Source organism: Hypanus sabinus, chromosome 29 (assembly GCF_030144855.1).
Source record: "Hypanus sabinus isolate sHypSab1 chromosome 29, sHypSab1.hap1, whole genome shotgun sequence".
NCBI classification, from domain to species: Eukaryota; Metazoa; Chordata; class Chondrichthyes; order Myliobatiformes; family Dasyatidae; genus Hypanus; species Hypanus sabinus.
Window position 1 is genome coordinate 24128350 of NC_082734.1, and position 26849 is coordinate 24155198.

The 26849-nt window shown below is 47.6% G+C and overlaps 1 protein-coding gene across 3 annotated transcripts in view; it reads right to left on the reverse strand.

Moving 5' to 3' along the window:
* The window catches only part of syt3 (synaptotagmin III), a 132228-nt gene that overhangs the window by 81059 nt on the left and 24320 nt on the right, over nucleotides 1-26849 (reverse strand). The window contains exons 2-3 of one of the 3 annotated variants that reach the window (XM_059953966.1): nucleotides 12218-12436; nucleotides 8763-9687 (exon numbers count right to left, since the gene is read on the reverse strand). In XM_059953966.1, coding sequence (XP_059809949.1) covers nucleotides 8763-8916 — 154 coding nt within the window. In that variant the 5' untranslated portion in view covers nucleotides 8917-9687; nucleotides 12218-12436. Of the gene's footprint in view, nucleotides 1-8762; nucleotides 9688-12217; nucleotides 12437-23613; nucleotides 23920-26849 lie in introns of all 3 variants that reach the window. The other 2 variants (XM_059953967.1, XM_059953965.1) reach the window with 2 other exon arrangements.

Below are 26849 nucleotides of genomic sequence, written 5' to 3' on the forward strand. Positions count from 1 at the left end.
GCTGGAGGAACTCAGCAGTTCAGGTAGCATCCATGGAGAAGAATTTGCAGTTGACTTTCTGGGCTGAGACCCTACTAGAATGGACAGAGGCAGCAGCCAGAATAAGAAGAGGGGTGGGGGGGGCGATGGAAAGGAATACAAGCTGGCACATGATCTTATTCTGGCCTCTGCACCCCCGCCCCCACCTTTCTAGTCCTGACAGAGGGTGTCAGTGTGAAACCTCAACCACTTGTTCTTCTCCACAGATGCTGCCTGTCCTGCTGAGCTCCTTCTGCATTTTGTGCGTGTGTCAGCAGTATCTCTTGTGCTTTCACTAGAGACCAGAGAGTAGAACATATAAAAGCTACTTCGTAGGAAGTTTCACAGATCAAATGACCTAGTTCTGAAGCTGCCCACGCTCCTTGGAGATCCCTGGGATAGCCCTCTCTCCTTCATTGGCCCATGCTCGCCGTTATTTAAGGTTGAATGAATGGAGGCTGTGTTTAATGAATGTCAAAGTTTCATTCAAGATTATGAAGCCATAGTTTTAAAATGAACAGCAGCAATGGGTCGGGTTAAAGTCCACTGAGTCTCATTCTCTCTCCATTTCCAATTGTTCAAACTCATCACTGAATTCATTCATGATCTATAAGACAATGTGGTGTTGGGTGATAAAGAGGACATATTTTTCAGCTTTCTTTGTAATTGGTTTGTCCTTGTCCCTCAGGGAACAAAACAAGCTATCAATCGCAGGGCTTTGAGCCGACTTAAAGACTGGCCCTGGATTAGAAAATTGCAATGACTGTGCCTTTCTCAATTACTAATTAACTAAATTTCATGGATGAACCAGACTGCAGAAGCATTTAGGGGCGAGGCTTGAGCAGATGTCCTTGGTCAGTCTCACTAAGCTTCCCCCGTCCCTCAGCTTCCTCAGAACCCTGGCTGATGCCTGTTGAGTCCACAAACAATCTGAACCATTCCACCCTCCAAGCAGCTACTGCAAGGATCTTGTAAGCCAATCATTGAGTATTCAAGGAAGCTTTTGTCAGCTGTGCTTGCCTTCGGAAACAAGACTTCATCCCACTATGGTCCTGCTGACTTCAGAGTTCCCCAATCTCCTGGGCAGGTCCATGAATAGGACCTCTATGTACAGGAAACCTCCACACACTTATTGGAGATCCCAGTCCTGCCCTACCACAGGTTTTCTTTTACAAATCTCGGGGGGAGTGGGGAGGTTGTGGAACGGAGGAAATAATGGGAGCCAGAAGAAGGCTGAAAGACACTCAATCTACAATCCTTCATTTTGTCAGGATGGCTGCTATTCCATAAGACCGAAAGACATAGAGTAGAATTAGGCCATTTGGCCCATTGAGTTTGTTCTGCCATTGCATCATGGCTGATTTATTATCCGTGCCCAATCTCCTGCCGTCTCCCTATAACCTCTGATACCCTTACTAATCAAGAACCTATCAACCTCTGCTTTAAATATACCCAATGACTTGACCTCCAAGCAAGGAATTCCACTGATGCTTCATCCTCTGGCTAAAGAAATTCCCCCTCATCTCTCTTCTAAAGGATGTCCTTGTACTCTGAGGTCCTCTCGTCCCACTTTAGGAAACAATCTCTCTACATCCACTCTATCTCGGCTTTAATAGTCAAGAGGTTTCAGTGAGAACCCCTCCCCGTTGACCCCAGCTCAGAGTCGTCAAACGCTCCTCATACATTAAACCTGTTGTTATCAGACTCCAGAAATGGAGTTTCGTACAATAAGGTGGAAAATGTAACATCACCATCTCTCTTTTCTGATCAATCAACTACTTTCTGAATGTATCCTGAATAAAATCCACTATTCTGGGTCCTTATTTTTTTCTGTAATATAGGTTCATCCCTGGACTTTCTCCAAAGGCACATTACTCTGTATTCTGTTATCGTTTTACCTTGTTCTACCTCGATGCATTGTGTAATGATTTGATCTGCATGAACAGAATGCAAGACAAGTTTTTCAATGTATCCTGGTACATATGACGATAATAAATGATCCCAGTATCAATAAATTACTGGTCTAGAACCTCCCCTGGTCTTCCCCAGCTGAGACACACTTGCGTGCCATTCATAAACACAAGAGATTCTGCAGATGCTGGAAATCCAGAGCAACTCACACAAAAATCGCTGGAGGAACTCAGCAGGTCAGGCAACCTCTATGGAGAGGATTAAACAGATGACTTTTCCGGCCAAGAACCTTCATCAGGACAAATGAAGGGTTTCGGCCCCAAACAATGACTGTTTATTCCTCTCCATAGATGTTGCCTGGCCTGCTGAGTTAAAGTTTTCGTTTAGTAAAGTTAAAGTTAAAGTTTTAGCACATTTTATGCAGGCATCTGTGCGTTGGATACCTCAACTCATTGGGGATGCTTTCTCCTCCTGTTTCTGCAATGTGGACCCACTGCGGAGAACTAACAATCGTGAAGCAGTACTGAGGGTGTTGAAGGTACAATAAGCCAAGGGGTCCTCTGCCCTCTCAGGATCTCATGACATTATTGTATGCAATTCTGGTCACCCCATTATTCAAAGGACACTGATGGGTCGGAGATAGTGCAGAAGAGATTCAGCAGGGAGCTGCCTGGTTTAGAGGCTATGATTGACAATGAGAGGTTGGACAAAAAATGGGTTGTTTTCTCCGGAGAAAACAAAAAATTTTCTAACAGAAAATGTTAGAAACTCATCAGGGAGAGGAGGATAGAGTAGGCAGTCTGAATCCTTTATCCCAAGGTAGAGACGTGATGAGGGTAATGCGATGGCTAGCAATCAGGGTTCAATTCCTGCCACTGTCTGTAAGGAGCTTGTTCATTTTTGCTATGACCACGTGGATTTCCTCCAGGTGCTCCGGTTTCCTCCCACAGTCCAAAAAGTACGGTTAGGGTTAGTAACTTGTGGGCATGTTACATTGGCGCTTTAAGACTGGCAGCACTTGCAGGCTGCCCAGTATAATCCTCACTGAGTTGATTTGACGTCATCAGATATTTCACGGTATGTTTTAATCTACTGTGTTTGTAACAAATAAAGCAAATTATTATATCTTAAACTTTATTTAAGGTGAAAGGGGGTAACTTCAAAGGAGATGTGCAGGGCAAGTTTTTACTTACACTGAGAGTGGTTGGTTCCTGGATCATAGAACCACAGAACCACAGAACACTACAGCACAGTACAGGCCCTTCAGCCCTCCATGTTGTGCTGACCCATATCCTTAAAAAAAAGTACTAAACCCACACTACCCCATAACCTTCCATTTTTCTTTCATCCATGTGCCTGTCCAAGAGGCTCTTAAATACCCCTAATGTTTTAGCCTCCACCACCATCCCTGGCAAGTCACTCCAGGCACTCACAGCCCTCTGTGTAAAAAACTTACCCCTGATGTTTCCCCTAAACTTCCCTCCCCTAATTTTGTACATATGCCCTCTGGTGTTGCTATTGGTGCCCTGGGAAACAGGTACTGACTATCCACCCTATCTATGCCTCTCAGAATCTTGTAGACCTCTATCAAGTCCCCTCTCATTCTTCTACGCTCCGAAGAGAAAAGTCCCAGTTCTGCTATCCTTGCTTCATATGAGTTGTTCTCTAAACCAGGCAACATCCTGATAAATCTCCTCTGCACCCTCTCCATATTCTTCCGATAATGAGCTGACCAGAATTAAACACAATACTCTAAGTGTCAAGGTAGGATCAAGTGGTGCTGGTTGGGGGCAAATACAGTAGAGGTGTTCAATATACTGTTAGACAGACACATGAATATATGGGAACTGGAGAGATACTGATCATGTGCGGGCAGAAGGAATTAGAATAATTCCTAACAAGAAACAAGGGGAGTTGAGTATAGGAGCAAAGAGGTCCTTCTGCAGTCGTACAGGGCCCTGGTGAGACCCTACCTGGAGTATTGTATTCAGTTTTGGTCTCCAAATTTGAGGAAGGACATTCTTGCTATTGAGAAAGTGCAGCGTAGGTTCACGAGGTTAATTCCCAGAATGGCAGGACTGTCGTATGTTGAAAGATTGGAGTGACTGGGCTTGTATACACTGGAATTTAGAAGGATGAGAGGGGATCTGATTGAAACATATAAGATTATTAAAGGATTGGACACGTTAGAGGCAGGAAGCATGTTCCCGATGTTGGAGGGGGTGGTCCAGAACCAGAGGCCACAGTTTAAGAATAAGGTGTAGACCATTTAGAACGAAGTTGAGGAAAAACTTTTTCACCCAGAGAGTTGTGGATCTGTGGAATGCTCTGCCTCAGAAGGCAGTGGAAGGCCAATTCTCTGGATGCTTTCAAGAAAGAGTTAGATAGAGCTCTTAAAGATAGTGGAGTCAGGGGATGTGGGGAGAAGGCAGGAACGGGGTACTGATTGTGGATGATCAACCATGATCACATTGAATGGCGGTGCTGGCCGAAAGGGCTGAATGGCCTACTCCTGCACCTATTGTCTATAATTCAGCATATGTTCAGTAAAGACATCCTGGGTTGAAGGGCCTGCTCCTGTGTCTGTGTTCCGAGTTCTGTGTCCTATGATTTTAAAGTGGAAAAAAGTTTATCTCCCCCGACATTCAACTGTTGTTCCTCTCTTGTCCCTGGCTGCAGGAAGGATGTCAAAACATAGTGGATTTCTAACAGCACCAGTAATTCAGAAACCTGAATCGAGAACAATGAGATTGAGTCCTCCGGGGGAATTTTAATTCAATCAATTAAATTGAATTGGATTTGGAAAGAAAAATGGCAGTCATTAAGCCAGCAGATTGGTGTAAAAGTCTGACTGATTTTCATCGGGGGAAGAAACCAATTCTCCATCCTTGGACAGTCCTAATTGCAGGGTAACTCTGTCGTGGCCTATTTCTCCATGTAAGGAGGAACCAACCACCTCGGACTGAGGCTGGAGGAAACTTCTGTCTGCAGAAAGCTCCGGAGTTCTCTACACTATTGAAGGCTGCAGATGCGTGGTTCCAGGGTACACTCAAGGCTGCGACTGAGAGGTTGTCGAGTCATAGAGCAGAGAAGCAACCCCTCCAGCCCATCTAGTCCAAAACGAACCATTATCCTGTCCAGTCCCATTGACCCTCACCTGGATCATAGACCCTCCATACCCCTCCCATCCATGTACTTATCCAAATTTCACTTAAATGTTGAATCAAACATGCTCGATCCACATCTCAAGCGAAGAAGGTCACCCTCACGTTTCCCTTAAACATTTCACCTCTCACCCCTAACTCATGACCTCTAGTTCTAGTCTCACCTAATCTGGAAAAAGCATGTTTTCACTTACCCTATCTATGCCCCGCATAATTTTGCATATCTTTGTCAAATCTCACCTCGTTCTCCTATACTGCAGGAATAAAGTTCTAACCGATTCGAGCTTTCCCTATAACTTAGGTCATCAAGAGAAGACAACATCTTGTAAATTTTTCTCTATGCTATTTTAATCTTATTGATATTTTTTTCTGTCGGTAGATGATCAGAATTGCACACAATGCTCCAAATTTAGCCTGATCAGCATCTTATACAACTTCAACAAAACACTGCGATTTGTGAAACCTAAAGTAAGGACTGATTTGGGTGGGGAAGCAGGGAAGGAATAGGATCATATGAGAGGCAGAGTAGACCCAATGATCCTGATCAAGGCAACACAAACAAAATCTTTGAGGAACTCAGCAGGCCAGGCAGCATCTCTCGAGACCGATAAGCAGTGAACATTTTGGGATGAGTACCTTCACCAGGTCTGGAAGGGAAGGGGGAAGAAGCCAGAATAAGACAGTGGAAGGAAGGGAAGGTGTACAGTTTGGCACGTGATAGGCGAGGCTCGGTGAAAGGGAAAGTGGGTGGGTGGGGAGGGAGAATGAGGTCAGAAGCTAGGAGGTGATAAGTGGACGAGTTACTCAACCTCTGCCTTGTGTGGGCTGCTCTGGATTTCCAGGATCTGCACAGTGTCGGTGGCCCAAGTCACCCGCTCCTGCCTTTGTTCCCCGTGCTCCCCTCTAAAGGGAACATCTGAACATTTACTTCTGAAGCGGTTCCTCGGGGCAGAGGACAACTTGCTTCTGCGGAGTAGAAGATGTGTCCAGATTTCCCAGCTGCTCCACCCTCCATCTCACAGAGAGATCACGTTTCCACACCCTCTTCCCGTCAGATTCTCTGATTGGGGAGACCTGAGAGGTACCTTCTCACCCAGAGGGTACTGAGTACCAGAAATGAGCTGCCAAGGGAGGCAGAGGGAGTGGGTATCGTCGCAACATTTAAGAGGCCTGTGGGGAGGTTCATGGAGTGGAGGGGATTGGGGGGTTATGGGCTGAACGTGAGCAGGGTTGATGACGTGGTCAGTATGGACATGTGGGGCCAAAGGGCTAGTTTCTGCCACTCTACTCTGCATTCTGTTATTGTTTTTAATGTACTGACATAACCAGCTGCAGGATTCACACCACCAGGTTCAGGGACAATTAATGCCCCCCAACAATCAGGATCTTGAACCAAAAGAGATAACTTCACGTCACATCATTGAAATATTCCCACAACCTATGGTCTCACTTTCAGGGTCTCCTCATTTCAGGTTCTTAATGTTTATTACTTATTTATTCATCATTATTATTTATTTCTTTTCATATGTGCACAGTTTGTTGTCTTTTGCACACTGGTTGAACACTCAAGTTATTGCAGTCTTTCATTGATTATGTTATGGTTATTATTCTATAGATTTATTGAGTATGCCCATAAGAAAATGGATCTGAGGGTTATATATACTGACGTACAGTATATGTATGATAATAAATTTACTTTGAACGTAATGAAATGATGCCTATGGATGATGATGATAAATGGTTCTCCCTGTACCTCAGTACAAATGGCAATAATAAAATTATTTACCAACTAGTTTTACCTCTTCACTCATGCATCACCCTCGCTCAGACCTACACCTCCTAGCCCCCACCCACTGTTGTTCCTTCTCCCCTCCCCTCTCTAACTCTGCCGTTCTCGGGGGGGGGGGGTTCAGAGAAACGCCGCAGATGGCTTGTCAGCTCAGCCAGTTCCATCGCGGGCTCTCCACGTACAGCAGCGTAAAAGGGCATTCATCCATTGGCCAGCCCCAGCAGAACGCTTCGAGCCAAGCCACTTCTTCAACCCCGATTGACCCTAACCTAATCACAGGATAATTTACAATGACCAATTCACCTGTCCAGTGATCTTTAAACTGTGGAGGAAACGGGGAGACCTGGAAAGAACCCGCGCATTCCACAGGGAGGATGTTCAGATTCCTTACAGAACGCCATCTGAATTGAACTTCGAATTCTGCAATGCCCCATCGCACTAACCGCTACGCTACTGTGGCATCCAGTTCAGGCCAGTGGCGATACACTCAGTAGCTATTCTATTATGCTCAGCCTGCACCTGCTCAATAATGCAACTCTCTAATCAGCCAATCACGCGGCAGCAACTCAATGCAGACACGGTCAATTGTCCAGACCAAACGTCAAAGTGGGGAGGAAATGTGATCTAAGCAACTGACAGGAGAATGACTGTTGGTGCCAGACGGATTGGTTTGAGAAACTCAGAAACTGCCGATCTCCTGGAATTTTCACGCACTCTGAAGTTTACAGTGAATGGAGTGAAAAACAAAAAAAAATGGCATCAGGTGAGTGACAGTTTTGTGGTCGACAGTGAGAGAGGTCGGAGGAGAATGGCCAGACTGGTTCAAGCTGACAGGAAGGTGACGATAACTCTAATAACCACAGATTACAACAGTGGTGGGCAGAGGAGCATCTCTGGATGCACAACATGTCGAACCTTCAAGTGGATGGGGTGCAGCAGCAGAGGACCACAAACGTTGAGGAGTCTTTTGAGTTTGAGGAGACTTGCTATGTCACCAAAGGCTCCAGCAGAGGTTCTGTGGAGAGCATTCCGAGCGGTTGCATCACCGACTGGAATGGAGGGGCCACTGCACAGGACCGGAAAAAGCTCCAGAGAGCTGTCGACTCGGTCAACTCCACCATGGGCACCAGCCTCCCCACCATCCAGAACGTCTTCAAAAGGCGATTGCTCAGGAAGACCACTTCCATCACTAAGGATCCCCACCACTCAGGACATGCCCTCTTCTCACTACTCCCCACAGGGCGGAGGTACAGGAGGCTGAAGACTCACACTCAACACTCTAGGAACAGCTTCGTCCTCTCTGACATCAGATTTCTGAATGGACAATGAACCCAGGAACACACCCTCACTAAGTTTTCTTTTATCTCCTTTTGCCTGCACTACTTATATATACACATACAAACACAGTATATACATATGTATACACCCTACACACATATTATAGATATAAACATATATGCACACACACAAACACACACACACATATATATATATCTCTTTTGTATGGATTATTATATATATTTCCTAGATATTTCTTATTGTAATTGATAGTACATTTTAAGTATTAGAGAGTACTGCTGCCTCAAATAAAAACAAATGTCACAGCATATGTCAGTGATAATAACCTAATTTTGATCTTGATTCCCTTATGTACGCACATCTTACCCCAGCCCTACCCTACAGTTCATTGTACTGACTATGTGTAAATACCACCCACTCTCCCACCATCCCTGACAAAACTGGCCAGTCATTCAGCCCTTCCAAGGGCTATCACAGGCATAATGGGCGGAATGGCCTCTGTCCCACGTGGTGGGAGGCCAGGGGAGTTGGGGGGTGTGGATGTTGATGGGGGGGTACTGGGAGGCAGTGGCTGATGTTACCTGTCTCGATGTGGCGTGTGCGGTCCCGGTCCCGGAGGAGGTAGGAGAACTCGATGCACTTCTCGTTGTTGTGATTGCCCCGGACGCTGAAGCAGAGCTCATTGACCAGCGCCAGTGCATTGCGGCACAGCTCTTCCTCCCCGTCGCCCGACATCTCGGCACAGCATCACACAAACGACGGGCGGGCAGATGGCGAGGGCAGGGAGGTGGGGCTGGAATCCCGGTGGAAAGTCAACTTGGAGGCTACCCCTAGCTCTAACAAGGGGCAACAGCACTGTTCTCTCCAGGCCTTCCAAAAGCCTGGACTGAGAGAGGTGGGCCTTGCCGGGCAAATCCCAACCTTTGGTCCTCAGCTGGTGAGTCCGTGATCTTCCACTTGGGAGAGGAGGCACCTTGTTGGATCTGAATTCTGGTATAATTCTTCCGGGACTTCGGGCAAGCCGCGAGCCAGCGAACGAGATCCAAACTGTTCCGCCACCAACCCCGGACTCGGACCGGGCTGGAAGTCATCCACCCTTCGCTCCGTCAGGTTTCGTGCTGGGCTTGGTGTTCCTGGTGGGAGGGTTTAGCGGCTGGGCGAGGGATCGGGAGCAGACCCCCCCGTTATCCGGCGGATCTGGGGAACCTCGTTGCTGTGAACTGGCCAGTCCAGGCCCTTCTCATGGTCTTGTCAAAGCTGGGACGATGGCAACGACACGGCAGTGTGAAACCCTGCTGCTTTTCCTATTCCACGGAAGAGAAAGAGCGGAGACATTGAGCACTGCTTACAGTGGAGTAGGCATCAATAATTCCAAAGTCTCTGGCAAGACTCCCTTTAATTTCTGTTTCCATTGATTTCTCATGGAAGAAGTGGCGTACTTAGAGGGATGACAAATCTCTCTCGCAGTTAGAAGTCATTCTGAAGGTTGGTGATCTACTTCTCAGGCTGCAAGGCAAAGTGAGACTCATGAGAAGCCGTGTGGAGGGAGGATGTTATCACATAACACCGAGCTCCCAAATATATCCCCACCCACCTACAAGCAGCATTTATGCAGAACGTCCAAAAGTAGCGAGACAGACAAGGCCGATTCTCTGAGCTGGGAGCGAGGGGAAGGAGCACAGTTTAAGAGCCGAGAAAGAGCCCCAGGAAACTTACCATGAGTTTGGCCCTTCCACAGAGCGTGTACCTCTGTGCCCCCCCTCCCCCCAGATTTTCCCCCCCGCTTCCGGTTTTCTGTCTTCACAGTTTTTAGAACACAGCACAGTACACATCCTTCAGCCCACCACGTTCTGCCATCCTTTCCACCTGCTCCAAGATCAATCTAACACCTCTCTTCTACTTAGCCCTCTCTTTCTCTGTCATCCATGTGCCAATCCAGGAGTCTGCTTTCTGTCTTCTCTCTCTCCTCGCCTTACTTTCTGCCATCTCAATCCACTTTGGTCAAGTCTTTACCTCTCCTCTTACCCCTCCACCTCTCTACCCCTCTCTCCCCTTCTCCCCACCCCTTTATATCTTCTTCCTTTATCCTTCCCTCTCCATCTCCCTCCATTCCTCTCACTCTCCTTCCCGTTCCTCTGAAGCCTGAAGACACACTCTCAATGATTTAGGAATAACTTCTTCCCCTCTGTCATTGGATTTCTGAATGGACATTGAACCCATGGACACGACCTCACTACTTTTTCCCTCTCGTTTTGCACCACTTATTTAACTTTCTTGGTACGTTTATATTTCTTACTGTAATTTACAGATTTTATTACTTATTGCATTGTGCTGCTGCTGCATAACAACAAATTTTATGACATATTCCAATGATTCTGTTTCCAATTCTCCCCCTCCCCACTCTTGGTCCTGTACTTCCCAACATCTTGCTGTCTGCAATCTCCATCTACTGTCATGTCCTTCCCTCTCCCTCCTCTTCCTGTCCACCTCCCTATCTCTCTCTCAAGCCTTTTAACCTCCATTTCCCTTCTTACCCCTCCTTCTTTCACCCCTCTCTCAGAGCAAGAAATGTTGACCATTCAGTCCCTTGAGTCTCTTCCAACATTCAGTTGATGCCTGCTTGAACTTTGGCCCCATCTGTACTTTGCGCCTATCCCCATCACCCCATCTACATCTCCATCTTGAATATATTCACTGCTGGCCCCCATACTCGCAACCCCCCAGGAGAAAAAAGTCCTCTTCTGCGCTGTATGCAATGGGTTATGACGTGCTCATTCTCTCCTTTTCTCCTTTGCTTACGTTGTCCCTCCTCTCCGTGCCTTTCTAATTTCTTGTTAAGTCTGTTAACCCTCTCTTCTCATGGCAGCGTGGCGCAGTAGTGTAGCAGCTAACATAACGATTCACAGTGCCAGCAATCGGGGTTCAATCCCTGCCGCCTACTGTGAGGAGTTTGCATGTTCTCCCTGTGAACGTGCCGGTTTCCCACAGGTGCTCCGGTTCCCTCCCACAGTCCGAAGACACACAGGTCAGTGAGGGCTGGTAACTTGTCGGCACCAGAATATGGTGACGCTTGAGGGATGACCCCAGCATGGTAGCGCAACAATTAGCATAACTTTATTGGAGCCGCAGCGATCGGGGTTTAATTCCCGTCTTGTCTGTGAGGAGTTTGTATGCTCTCTCCGTGATCGTGTTCAAAGTTCAAAGTAAGTTTATTATCAAAGTACATCTATGTCACCACATACAACCCCGAGATTCATTTCTTTGTGGGCATAATCAATAAATCCATGATAGAATAATAGCTATAATAGAATCAATGAAAGACTGCACCGACTTGGATGTTCAACCAGTGTGTAAAAGACAACAAAGTGTGCAAATACAAACAGAAAGAAATAATAATAATAATAAATAAACAATACATATCGAAAACTTGAGATGAAGAATCCTTGAAAGTGAGTCCTTAGATTGTGGGAACATTTCAACGTTGGGACAAGTAAAGTTACCCCCTTTGGTTCACGAGCCCGTTAACTGTTCCTCAACCTGGTGGTGTGGTTGCTGAGGCTCCTGTGCCTTCCTCCTGATGGCTGCAGCAAGAAGGGACAATGTCCTGGGCGGTGGGGATTGACACAAGAATGTCTTGTGTCAATGTGCTCAATAGTGGGGAGGGTTTTACCCATGATGGACTGTTTCCACTACTTAGAAACATAGAAAACCTACGGCACAATACAGGCCCTTCGGCCCACAAAACTGTGCCGAACATGTTCCTACCTGAGCTACCACCTAGGGTTACCCTTAGCCCTCTATTTTTCTGAGCTCCATGTACCTGTCCAGGAGTCTCTTAAAAGACCCTATTGTATCCGCCTCCACCACCGTTACCGGCAGCCCATTCCATGCACTCACCACTCTCTGTGAAAAAGCATCTCCTCTGTATCTACTTCCAAGCACCTTAAAACCCTGCCCTCTCGTGCTAGCCATTTCAGCCCTGGGATAAAGCTTCTGATTATCTATACAATCTGTGCCTCTGGCCATCTTATCCTACCTTTTGTGGGATTTTCCATTCAAAGGAATTGGTGTTTCCATACCAGGCTGGGACAGTCAATATACTCTCCACTCCTCCTCGGTAAAAGTTTGTCAAGGTTTTAGATGTCGTGCCAAATCTTCGCGGAGTCCTAAGGAAGTAGAGGTGCTGTCGTGCTTTCTTCACAATCACACTGACGTGCCAATGTAGCATGCCCACAATTCACTAATCGTTACCATTCTTTGGAATATGGCAGGAAACCAGGCACCCAGGGGGGAACATCCAGCACATTAGTGCAAATATGAAGAAAGCAGGAGTGACAAATTAACATATTAACCAGTATGCCACATGTGGATTAATTTGTCATGTGTATTGTTCTGTGAGTGTTAAATAGATACGTCGTGGCTTGTTCAATCGGAAGGGCCTGATCCAAACTGTATCTCCAAATAAATGAACAAACAAATAAATAAATAAAAAGAAAATACACCCCATTCCTGTTTTAAAATAACAAAGCTGCTCGCCTCCTGTTAACTCTAGCAGGGATTCCATCACAGCTCAGCCATTCCCAAGCATTCATTCCCAAGCCCGAGGATCCCAATGACCATCCATTTCAACTCTAGCAGCAGAGGTTTGGTGGGTTAGCTGGCCACAGGGTGCGTGGTAAAATGGGAGGAAGAGAGTCGGGAGGTGTGGTGGGAAGGTGGGGATTGCTGTAGACAGTAGCCAAGGGGCCTGTTTCCTTCCATGAATTTGTGACACTGTTTTAATCTCCTCTGCATTCCCATTCTGATGTGCTGGCCGTGGCCTTCTCTACTGCCACAATGAGGCCATCGTCAAGCTGGCAGAGCAGTACCTCATAACCGTTTTGGGTAGCCTCCAACCTGATGGCATTTGCATCGAGTTCTCTAGTTCTGGGAATTTCTTCCCCCTCCTCACTCTCCCTTCTTCTATCCCACATTCTGGCCCCCATCTTGCCCGTTCTCAAATTTTCAAAGGAAAGATTAATGCGAACATTACTGAAGCACGTAAGAGATTTGTAGATTTTTTTTTACAGGCACCTGCCCATCACCTCCCTGTGGAGACCCTCTGCCTTCCCTTTCTCCCATGGTCCGCTCTCCTCTCCTATCAGATTACATCTTCCTCAGCCCTTCGATCTATCACCTCCCAGCTTCTCACTCCATCCGCCCACCTTCCCTCTCCCCTGGTCTCACCTATCATCTGCCAGCTCACACTCCCAGCACCTTGGCATTCTGGCTTCCAATAGACAATAGACAATAGGTGCAGTAGACCATTCGGCCCCTCGAGTCTGCACCGCCATTCTGAGATCATGGCTGATCATTCACTATCACTTGAAATGCCGGCTGTTTACTCCCCTCCATAGACCTGCTGGCTTCCTCCAGCATTTTATCTCGTTGCTCTGGGATTCCAGAAACTGCAGAATCTCTTATGTTTATGATCTTGATTCATCCCCCTCCCCCCCCCCCAATTTGCAATCTCAATCTGGGCGAAGCATTAGAAGATGAAATCTAATCAAGATAAGTGCCAAATGATGCATTTTCAAAGGTCAAATAAGGACAAGATGTAAACAGTGAATGTTTGGCCGCAAAGGACTACTGAGGAACAGGGGCCCTTGATGGACACCAGAACTAAGAGTGCTTAAAGGTGGCTGAGTAGACAGATAGGGTGGTAAAGATAGGGCAGCACCATAGCTCAGTGCTTTACAACGCCAGAGATCGACATTCAGTTCCTGCCCGCTGTCTGTAAGGAATTTGCACGTTCTTACCGTGGCCACATTGTTTTCCTCCTGCCTTCCGAAGGCATGCAGGCCAGGCTTCGTAAGCTGCGGGCATTCTAGCTTGCCCCCCCCCCCAGACCATTCTTGGATTGTGTTGGTCGTTGACGCAGGTTATGCGCATCACTGTTATTTTAGGTTTTGATGTGACAACGATGCTAACTTAATCTTTACAGTGAATGGTGGCACTGAGGAGAATGCGGACTGTGGTGATCACAATGCTTGAAGAGGGAAGCACAGATCATCAGGGTGATATGAGGGTATAATACCTGGGTATTACGAGGGCAGGATAACGGAACGATGTGAGGGCTTCATGGCATCTTAAATTCTTTCCCCCAGGCAGTTAATCTAATCAACTATTCTCATTAACCCCCACCCCCTCTATCTATTACCTCAGTCACTGCACTGTAAACAATTTAAACCACTTTTTATAATACTGTAATACATTCTGATATTTATGTACAGTATTTATGCATATTTTATTGCAAATGTGTCCTTTAATCTCTCAATTAATTTTTATTAGTTCTTCATTCGTTGTTGAATGTTGATTTTTTTTGTCTCGTGCCATGCCCTGACCCACACACCACAGCAAATTCCAACTGCAGGTAAACGCATATGGTGGACGAAATCGATCCCTTCAGCAGCATCATGGGTCAGGATTGAACCCAATGGCTGGAGCCTTGAGACTGGTACTCTAACAGCAAGCCAGTTTTTAAAAACTGGCCTTATTCGACAGATGCACACTGGAACGTACAGTGACAATAGCCAAGGCCGTCCGTAGACTGCTGGGAGCAGCCTGCAAGAGTGACCGTGCTTCCGGTGCTGACAAAGCACGCCCACAGCTTGCTAACCCGAACCGCACGCCTTTGGGACGTGGAAGGAAGGCCAGACACTGGGAGGAAACCTACGTGGACACAGAGAGAAAGTACAAACGGCCTACAGGCTGCAGTGGGATCTAGCTTTCAATCCCTGGTGTGCAAAGCACTAATATGAACCGGGACATAACTGCACTGCCCTTTATGTGTCCAGAGTCACTTAGCCAGAGCATTAACAGAGGCAGATCCCTGACCCAGTGGGCTTTTGTGATTGGGACAATACATTACTTTAATTCAGGATTATTCTATTATACTGAATACATTACTGAGTAATGCATTACTTTGATTCAAGTAATTAAAGTTATACATTAATGTATTAGTGAAGTAAATCATTACTTTAATGCAAGATTATTTTATTAATTGGACTGAAGTAAATTTATGATCCAAGTACCTATATGTCACCAGATACTACCTCGAAATCAATTTTCTTAAAGCATTCACAGTGCAGCGGGGAAATGTAATAGCATCAACGGGAAACTCCACACAAACAATGTGCAAAAACTGTGCACAGACATCCACGTGGAAAAAGTGCAGGCTGACATTCCCGGGCAGAATAGAGGGAATGCTACACTGTGACACAGAACTGGGGGGGCGGGTGGGGGGGGGGGTTCTACACAATGTCACAGAACTGAAAGGGTTCTACACTGATGGACTGTGACATAAAACTGAGGGGGTGATACACTGACAGAGGTGGGACACTGTGACATAGAACTGAGGGGGTGATACACTGACAGAGGTGGGACACTGTGACATAGAACTGAGGGGGTGATACACTGACAGAGGTGGGACACTGTGACATAGAACTGAGGGGGTGATACACTGACAGAGGTGGGACACTGTGACATAAAACTGAGGGGGTGATCCACTGACAGAGGTGGGACACTGTGACATAGAACTGAGGGGGTGATACACTGACAGAAGTGGGACACTGTGACATAGAACTGAGGGGGTGATCCACTGACAGAGGTGGGACACTGTGACATAGAACTGAGGGGGTGATACACTGACAGAAGTGGGACACTGTGACATAGAACTGAGGGGGTGATACACTGACAGAGGTGGGACACTGTGACATAGAACTGAGGGGGTGATACACTGACAGAAGTGGGACACTGTGACATAGAACTGAGGGGGTGATACACTGACAGAGGTGGGACACTGTGACATAGAACTGAGGGGGTGATACACTGACAGAGGTGGGACACTGTGACATAGAACTGAGGGGGTGATACACTGACAGAGGTGGGACACTGTGACATAGAACTGAGGGGGTGATACACTGACAGAGGTGGGACACTGTGACATAAAACTGAGGGGGTGATACACTGACAGAGGTGGGACACTGTGACATAGAACTGAGGGGGTGATACACTGACAGAGGTGGGACACTGTGACATAGAACTGAGGGGGTGATACACTGACAGAGGTGGGACACTATGACATAGAACTGAGGGGGTGATCCACTGACAGAGGTGGGACACTATGACATAGAACTGAGGGGGTGATACACTGACAGAAGTGGGACACTGTGACATAGAACTGAGGGGGTGATACACTGACAGAGGTGGGACACTGTGACATAAAACTGAGGGGGTGATACACTGACAGAGGTGGGACACTGTGACATAGAACTGAGGGGGTGATACACTGACAGAGGTGGGACACTGTGACATAGAACTGAGGGGGTGATACACTGACAGAGGTGGGACACTGTGACATAGAACTGAGGGGGTGATACACTGACAGAGGTGGGACACTGTGACATAGAACTGAGGGGGTGATACACTGACAGAGGTGGGACACTGTGACATAGAACTGAGGGGGTGATCCACTGACAGAGGTGGGACACTGTGACATAGAACTGAGGGGGTGATACACTGACAGAGGTGGGACACTGTGACATAAAACTGAGGGGGTGATACACTGACAGAGGTGGGACACTGTGACATAGAACTGAGGGGGTGATCCACTGACAGAGGTGGGACACTGTGACATAAAACTGAGGGGGTGATACACTGACAGAGGTGGGACACTGTGACATAGAACTGAGGGGGTGATACACTGACAGAGGTGGGACACTGTGACATAAAACTGAGGGGGTGATACACTGACAGAGGTGGGACACTGTGACATAAAACTGAGGGGACACAACACACCAGAGCTGTGACACTGTAGCACAGAACTGCGGAGGTGAGACACTGACGGAGAACTGAAAGGGTGCTGCTCTGTGACACAGAACAATGGGGGGGGTGACACTGCAAGGCACCTCTGGTAGGGCAGCACCCCCTCAGTTCTGTGTCACAGTGTCTCACCTCTGGCAGTGCAGAACGTGTTCATTTCTGTGTCACAGTGTTAACACCTCTGGCAGTGTAGCACCCCCCTCTGTCCTGTGTCGCGGAGTGTAATACACAGTGACACGGAACAGAGGGGGTGCCACACTCTGATTCAGAACAGAGGGGCTGCTACACCGTGACACAGAGCTGAGCGGATGCCACACTGTGATACAGAACAGAGTTGTGCTACACGATGATACAGAACAGAGTTGTGCTACACGATAATACAGAACAGAGGGGTTGCTGCACGATAATACAGAACAGAGGGGTTGCTACACTGTAATGGTGAACAGGGGTTGACCTACTCTGTGCCACAGACCAGAGGGGGAGCTCCACTGTGATACAAAACCGAGGGGGTGCCACACTATAATACAGAAAAGAGGGTCTGCTACACTGTACACAGAACAGAGCGGGTGTCTTACTGTAATGCTGAAAGAGGGAACCTACTCTGTGCCACAGAACAGGGGGTGCCACACTGTGATACAGAAGAGGGGAATGCTACACTGTAATACAGAGCAGAGCGGGCACTGCAATGTAATACAGAACAGAGGAGTTGCCACAGTATGCCCCAGAAGAGAGGGGGTGCCAAACACACTGATACAGAACGGGGCATTGCTACACAGTGCCAAAGAACAGGGGGGGGCGACACACTGTGAATCTGAACAGAGGGGGTACCACACACTGATACAGAACATGGGATTCTAGTCTGTGCCACAGAATGGGGGGGGGGGTGACACACTGTAAATCTGAACAGAGGGGGTGCTACACTGTGACATAGAACGGCAGGGGGGGGATGCCACACGCTGATACAGAAGAGAGGGGGTGCCACACTGTGACACAGAACAGAGAGGAAACTCCACCATGATACACAACAGAGGGGTGCTACACAATAATACAGAAGAGAGGGGGTGCCACACTGTGATGCAAAGCAGAGGGGAATGCTACACTGTAATACAGAGCAGAGCAGGCACTGAAATATAATACAGGACAGAGGGGATGCAACACTGTGATACAGAATGGGGGGGGGGTCGACACTGTGATACAGAATGGGGGGGGGGTCGACACTGTGATACAGAATGGGGGGGGGGGTCGACACTGTGATACAGAATGGGGGGGGTCGACACTGTGATACAGAATGGGGGGGGGGTCGACACTGTGATACAGAATGGGGGGGGGGGGGTCGACACTGTGATACAGAATGGGGGGGGGTCGACACTGTGATACAGAATGGGGGTGGGGGTCGACACTGTGATACAGAATGGGGGTGGGGGTCGACACTGTGATACAGAATGGGGGGGGGGTCGACACTGTGATACAGAACAGGTGGGTACTACTCTTTGCCACAGAAGAGAGGGAGTGCCACATTGTGATACGAAACAGAAGGGGTGCCACTCTATAATACAGAACAGAGGGTGTGCCACACTGTAATACAGAATGGGGGGGGATGCCACATGATGATACCGAACAGAATGGGATGCCACACACTGATACACACATAAGGGGTGCTCCACTGTGATACAAAACAGAAGGGGTGCCACACACTGATACACACATAAGGGGTGCTCCACTGTGATACAAAACAGAAGGGGTGCCACACACTGATACACACATAAGGGGTGCTCCACTGTGATACAAAACAGAAGGGGTGCCACACACTGATACACACATAAGGGGTGCTCCACTGTGATACAAAACAGAAGGGGTGCCACACACTGATACACACATAAGGGGTGCTCCACTGTGATACAAAACAGAAGGGGTGCCACACACTGATACACACATAAGGGGTGCTCCACTGTGATACAAAACAGAAGGGGTGCCACACACTGATACACACATAAGGGGTGCTCCACTGTGATACAAAACAGAAGGGGTGCCACACACTGATACACACATAAGGGGTGCTCCACTGTGATACAAAACAGAAGGGGTGCCACACACTGATACACACATAAGGGGTGCTCCACTGTGATACAAAACAGAAGGGGTGCCACACACTGATACACACATAAGGGGTGCTCCACTGTGATACAAAACAGAAGGGGTGCCACACTATAATACAGAACAGAGGGGGTGCCACACACTGATGCTGACCAAGTTGCATGCCATCTTGGACAATGTCTCCCATCCACTCCATAATGTACTGGTTAGGCACAGGAGTACATTCAGCCAGAGACTCATTCCACCGAGATGTAACACTGAGCATCATAGGAAGTCATTCCTGCCTGTGGCCATCGAACTTTACAACTCCTCCCTCAGAGTGTCAGACGCCCTGAGCCAATAGTGGACTTATTTCCACTTGGCGTGGTTAACTTATCATTATTTAATTATTTATGGTTTTATATTGCTATATTTCTTCACTATTCTAGGTTGCTGCAGCTGTAATGAAACCCAATTTCCCTCGGGATCAATAAAGTATGTCTGTCTGTCTGTGTGATCCAGAACAGAGGGGTAATGCTAAATGGGAGGTCCTACTCTGTGCCACAACACAGAAGGGGTGCCACACTGTGATGCAGAACAGTGGGGAAACTACATTGTGATACCAAATAGAGGGGGTGCCACACACTGATACAGAACAGAGGGGGTGGTTACACTGTGTTGTAAAAGAGAGGAGGTGCTACACTGTAATAGAGAACGGAAGGTTTATGACACACACTGATACAGAACAGAGGGTGGGGGTGCTACACTGTGATACACAACAGAGTGTGCACCTGTATTCAGAACAGAGTGGGTGCCACACACTCTGTTCAAAACAGGGGGGGTGCCTCACTATAATACAGAAAAGACGGTGTGCTACACTGTGATACGGAATAGAGGGGATGCTACACTGTGATACAAAACAGAGGGGATGCCACACTATAATACAGAACAGAAGCAGTGCTACACTGTAGTTAGGAACAGAGGGGGTGCCATACTGTGACACAGAACAGAGGGGTGCTACACTGTAATTAGGAACAGAGGGGGTGATACATATTGATACAGAACAGAGGGGTGCTACACTGTAATTAGGAACAGAGGGGGTGATACATATTGATACAGAACAGAGGGGGTGCCATACTGTGACACAGAACAGAGGGGGTGCCACACTATAATACAGAACAGAAGCAGTGCTACACTGTAGTTAGGAACAGAGGGGGTGCCATACTGTGACACAGAACAGAGGGGTGCTACACTGTAATTAGGAACAGAGGGGGTGATACATATTGATACAGAACAGAGGGGTGCTACACTGTAATTAGGAACAGAGGGGGTGATACATATTGATACAGAACAGAGGGGGTGCCATACTGTGACACAGAACAGAGGGGTGCCACACTATAATACAGAACAGAAGCAGTGCTACACTGTAATTAGGAACAGAGGGGGTGATACATATTGATACAGAACAGAGGGGGTGCCATACTGTGACACAGAACAGAGGGGTGCCACACTATAATACAGAACAGAGGGGTGCTACACTGTAATTAGGAACAGAGGGGGTGATACATATTGATACAGAACAGAGGGGGTGCCATACTGTGACACAGAACAGAGGGGGTGCCACACTATAATACAGAACAGAAGCAGTGCTACACTGTAGTTAGGAACAGAGGGGGTGCCATACTGTGACACAGAACAGAGGGGTGCTACACTGTAATTAGGAACAGAGGGGGTGATACATATTGATACAGAACAGAGGGGTGCTACACTGTAATTAGGAACAGAGGGGGTGCCATACTGTGACACAGAACAGAGGGGTGCTACACTGTAATTAGGAACAGAGGGGGTGATACATATTGATACAGAACAGAGGGGTGCTACACTGTAATTAGGAACAGAGGGGGTGATACATATTGATACAGAACAGAGGGGTGCTACACTGTAATTAGGAACAGAGGGGGTGCCATACTGTGACACAGAACAGAGGGGTGCTACACTGTAATTAGGAACAGAGGGGGTGATACATATTGATACAGAACAGAGGGGTGCTACACTGTAATTAGGAACAGAGGGGGTGATACATATTGATACAGAACAGAGGGGGTGCCATACTGTGACACAGAACAGAGGGGTGCCACACTATAATACAGAACAGAAGCAGTGCTACACTGTAATTAGGAACAGAGGGGGTGATACATATTGATACAGAACAGAGGGGGTGCCGCACAGTGATATGGAATAGAGCGGGTGCCACACCTTGTTACAGGACAGAGGGGGTGCCTCTGTATTCAGAACACACTCTGTTCAAAACATGGGGGTCCTACTCTGTACCACAGAACAGAGGGGGTGCCACACTGTGATATGGAATAGAGGGGGTGCCACACATTGATACGGAACACAGGGGGTGTTACACTGTGATACACTACAGAGGGGGTGCTACACTGTAATACAGAACGAGGGTGGGGTGATGACATACACTGATACAAAACAAAGGGGTGCCACACTGTGATATGGAGTAGAGGGGGTGCCACACACTGATACGGAACAGAGTTGGGGTGCCACACTGTGATATGGAGTAGAGGGGGTGCCACACACTGATACGGAACAGAGTTGGGGTGCCACACTGTGATATGGAGTAGAGGGGGTGCCACACACTGATACGGAACAGAGTTGGGGTGCCACACTGTGATATGGAGTAGAGGGGGTGCCACACACTGATACGGAACAGAGTTGGGGTGCCACACTGTGATATGGAGTAGAGGGGGTGCCACACACTGATACAGAACAAAGGGGGTGCCACACTGTGATATGGAGTAGAGGGGGTGCCACAAACTGATACCGAACAGAGGGGCGCCTCTGTATTCAGAACAGAGTGTGGCACAGTCAAAGGAAATGCTTCTGTGCTGTTTCTCTGTATGATGTTATGACTAGTAGGATTTGAACTCACTTTTAGCAGCCATTTAACAACTACACCATCCCCATTCCCTGACAGAGTTCGGTGGGATATTTTGCGCGCCACTTCTCTGAATGGAGAAGGCCCAGAGGAGGTTCACGAGAATGATCCCGTGAATGAGAGAGTAGGTGTCTGAGGAGCGTTTGTATTCACTGGAGTTTAGAAGTGGGGAGAAACAGCTGCCTGGACTTTGATCCTGGAGGGGAGGGGACGAGATTAAGGGAGATGAAAGCTATCAAATACTGAAAGGCCTAGATGGAGTGGATGTGGAGAGGATGTTTCCAATAGCTGAAAGGTCTTGGACCAGAGGGCACAGCCTCAAAATACGAGGATGTCCCTTTAGAAAAGAGGTGAGGAGTAAATTTTTGAGCTGGAGAGAGGGAGAGGGAGAATAAATCAGGCACATTGGAATGGCAAAACAGACTCAATAAACCAACTCAGCTTCTCCAAAATACAGGCTAAGTCTCCTTCCCATACCTTACGTGCCACACACCTTCCTTCCCAATTCCTGTTGCCACCTTTGCCCCCATTTGAGGCCACTGTAGACGTCAGCTGTCCCTTAGAGGATTGAATGTAAGGTGCAGTCTGGCGCTCCAATGCAGCTCTGAAAGAGGTCCACGAAGCCAAAACCAAATGCCATGGCCCCGCCCAGAGTATTACTCTGAATGAGACATCTTTTCTCGACCCCCACCATAACGGGGAGGGAAAATCCCGGCGTTACAATTCTGACCACATCTCAAGCAAAGCACTCCACCGGCCGGAAAGCCCTTGAAATTATCTGTCGGAACTCACTCCCTTCACCCTTCCTCTATCTCTACACCTTCGCCCGGATTTACGTTTTCCTTTCTCTGCCATCTCCTCCCGTAGGGGGGATTAAAGTATCTCCCGCAGCCAAGAGTCAGGAGTCATTCTGCACTCCTGTGCCCGCTCAAACACAATCTGAGCTGTTTTCCCTGAAGTTCACTGAAGCAAGGAGACTTTAATTGCTTTTAACTGTTCTGTTTCTTTTCTCTCTCTCTCTCTCTCTTTCTTAAATATCAGCTCAGCTGCCTCTCAATCTTGTGCTCTGACGAAACTCAAACCAGGCTTAGCTCATTCGAGTGCAGTGACTGTTTCTGCATTGTATTTGGCCAAATGAGTCTGATTTCCCTTGGCGTTCTTATGTACAGAAACCTTAAGCCTTTTTCTTTCCAGCTCAGGCCTTTGTGATTTAGCTGAATGGAGCAGTCAGTATTTGCAATGCAGCACAGTCTATTTTTAAAAACGGTGCGAGGAACAAATTATCCCATTGCTTGCTGAAAATAGGTCTACACCTCTCCATCTCTCTCTCTATTTCCATAAGACATAGATTCTCATTGATTCTACAGTTTTCTTTGTTCTACTGTAAATGCCTGCAAGAAAATGAACCTAGGGTAACATACGGTGATAAATGTACATTGATCATAAGTTGCAAAGACTCAAAGTACATTTATTATCAAGGTACACAACCCTGAGACTTCCCACAGACATGAGACAAAGACATGAGACAAAGAAAGCCATGGAACCTGTTGACTTTGAACTTTGATCTCTGCCTTGGTGCGCGCGATCACGTCAGTGGGGAAGCCTCTGACTCTGCCATCGTGGAGTCTGCACATTCTCCATGTGACTGCCTGCCCTTCCCTTGGGTGCTCCGCTTTCCTCCCACAAATTTCAAAGTTCGAAAAGTGACTTTATTATCGTAGTGCGTGCACGTCACCATTTGCCACGCTGAGATCCGTTTTCTTGCGGGGAAAATCCGAGGAACTTAAAGAGTCAATGAAACACTGCGCCCAACCGGGTGGGCCATCGACCAACGTGCCAAAGACAACAAGCTGTGCAGATATGAAGGAAGAAAGGAAATAATAATAATAAATAAACAAGCAATAAATATGAAGAACATGAGATGAAGAGCCCTTGATAGTGAGTCCACAGGTTGGGGGAACAGTTCAGTGATGGGGTGAGTGAAGTTGAGTGAAGAACAGCCCAAAGGTATGCCGGTTGCGAGGTTAATTGCCCGCTGGACTTAGCGCCCAGCTTGTGAATGAGCGATGGAATCTGGGGCAGTTGATAAGACCACAAGGTACAGGAGCAGAGTTAGGCCATTCAGCCCATCATGTCTGCTCCACCATTCCATCATGGCTGATTTATTACCCCTCTCAACCCCAGGCACCTGCCTTCTCCTTGTAACTTTTCATGCCTTTACGAATCACGAAGCTCTGCCTTAAATATACCTAGTGACGTGGCCTCCACAGCTACCCGTGGCAGTGAATTGCAGAGATTCTCCTAAAGAAATTCCTCCTCATGTCTGTCCGTCTATTCTGAGGCTGTGCCCTCTGGTATTAAACTCCCCCACTCTAGGAAGCATCTTCTCCACGCCCATTTCTGGAGGATCACGCGCAAAACGCTGGAGGAACTCAGCAGGCCGGGCAGCGTCGGTGGAAAAAAGTCGACCTTTCATTCCGAAGACCTTCAGCAGGTCTCAGCCTAAAATGTCGACTGTACTTTCTCCCATGGACGCTGCCTGGCCTGCTGAGTTCCTCCAGCACTTTGTGTGTGCTGCTCAGATTTCCAGCATCTGCAGAGTTTCTCTTCTGTGCGATTAGAGGGCTTAGGTGAAGAAAAAGAGGTAAATTGGTTATTTGGATGTTTCGAAGCCCTGTGATAATACATCTGAATCTGACATGGTTAGGAAAGTGGATATGGACCGAAGGAGAGTTGGTCAGGTAGGCTAGTAGTTGGCATGACCGAAGTGCCTGCCCCAGTGCTGTATAGCTCTTGGACGAGCTGGCACGTATCGTTGGGTGGACGCCTCCAGTGCAGTTCCGAGGGAATCCAGCGCTGTGGAGAAAATCACTTTGCAAGCAGATGTAAACTGAGCTCCCTCCTGGTGTCCCAGGTTGCTGAACCTCAGTGTGAGGGTGGGTAGGGGACAGAGGGGAAAGAAGAGGAGCGAGAGGGGGTGAGAGGGGAGAATGGGGAGAGGGAGCGGGAGAGAGGACAGGGAAAGGGGAGAGAGGAAGAGAGGGAGAGAATTGGGGAGAGAGGGGAAGAGAGGGAGGGAGGGAGAGAGAGGGAGGAGAGGGAGGGAGGGGGAGGGAAGGGAAGGAGGGGGATTCCCAACTGTGTCTATATTTGCTAATGTTATCTTACATGGCTCCTTCATGGGCAAGTGTTTACAGATGTCTCCCAGATGTGTGATTGTATTTACAGGTGACACCCAGATGTGTGATTGTATTTATTGGTGTCTCCCAGATGTGTGATTGTATTTACAGGTGACACCCAGATGTGTGATTGAATTTATTGGTGTCTCCCAGATGTGTGATTGTATTTACAGGTGACACCAGATGTGTGATTGAATTTATTGGTGTCTCCCAGATGTGTGATTGTATTTACAGGTGACACCCAGATGTGTGATTGTATTTATTGGTGTCTCCCAGATGTGTGATTGTATTTACAGGTGACACCCAGATGTGTGATTGAATTTATTGGTGTCTCCCAGATGTGTGATTGTATTTACAGGTGACACCAGATGTGTGATTGTATTTATTGGTGTCTCCCAGATGTGTGATTGTATTTACAGGTGACACCAGATGTGTGATTGAATTTATTGGTGTCTCCCAGATGTGTGATTGTATTTACAGGTGATACCCAGATGTGTGCCTGTGTTTGCAGATAGCTCCCAGACGCATTCCAAGATTTTGAGATGGGTTCCAGATACAAGTCAATATTTAGCCACATCTGGGAGTGTATGCATGCCAGTACTTACAGTGGGCCCCAAAAGGTGAAATTATTTAGTGCCTGATATTTGTCAGTGTATACAATGGAGTAACAGATGTGTCCGTGTTTACAGACAGGTCCCAGATGTCAGTCAAAGCTTACAGGTGGGCCACAGCTCTATGTCAATATTGGCTGCAGAAGTGTGGATGTGACAATATTTTCTAAGTAGCACACTCAAAATGCCGGAGGAACGTAACAGGTCAGGCAACATCTATGGACGGGAATAAACCGTTGACAATTTGGGCCGAGACCCTTATTGCAACTGTGGAATGGAGTCATTTTCCTGGAGTTATTCAGCATGCAGACAGGCTCTTCAGCCCAACATTCATGCCAACTACTAGCCAACTTGAGTAAATCCCCATCTGCCTACATTTGGTGTATATCTCCCTAAACCTTCCCTGACCATGGATCTGTCCAAGTGGGAATCAATATTACAGTGGCCTGGATTTGGTGATGCTTAGTGTGGAATCACGCCGTTAAGTCAGCATTGTTGGTGGCCAGGAGTGGATCAGTATTTACGGGAGTGATCGTTGGAGGGAGTCGGCGTTCGCAGAGGTGACCACGTCAGGTTTGTGTTCACCGGGGCTATGGGCACATTAGTGCACACTCTAGCTAGTGGCCAGTGCGATGCTCTACATCGCCAGTTGTAAGATTGGAGCTTGATTCCAGCACTCGTACAGAGTTACAGAGACGTTCATGTACTGTTCTGCCCATACTCTCAGTTACAGAACCCTGTGGCCACGTGGGTTCCCTCCGTGTGCTCTGGTGTCCTCCCACAGTCCAAAGACGTACATCTCGGGTGACTACATCCTTGGCGTGCTATGTTTGAGATGGAAACATGGCGACACTTGCCCCCAGTACATCCTTGCTGATCTGATTTGACGCAAATGAGGCATTTCACTCCATGTTTCAATGCCCGTGTGACAACTAAAGGTAATCTTAATCTTCAGCCAGTTCCCAAGCATAAGAGTGTACAGGCGGAGGA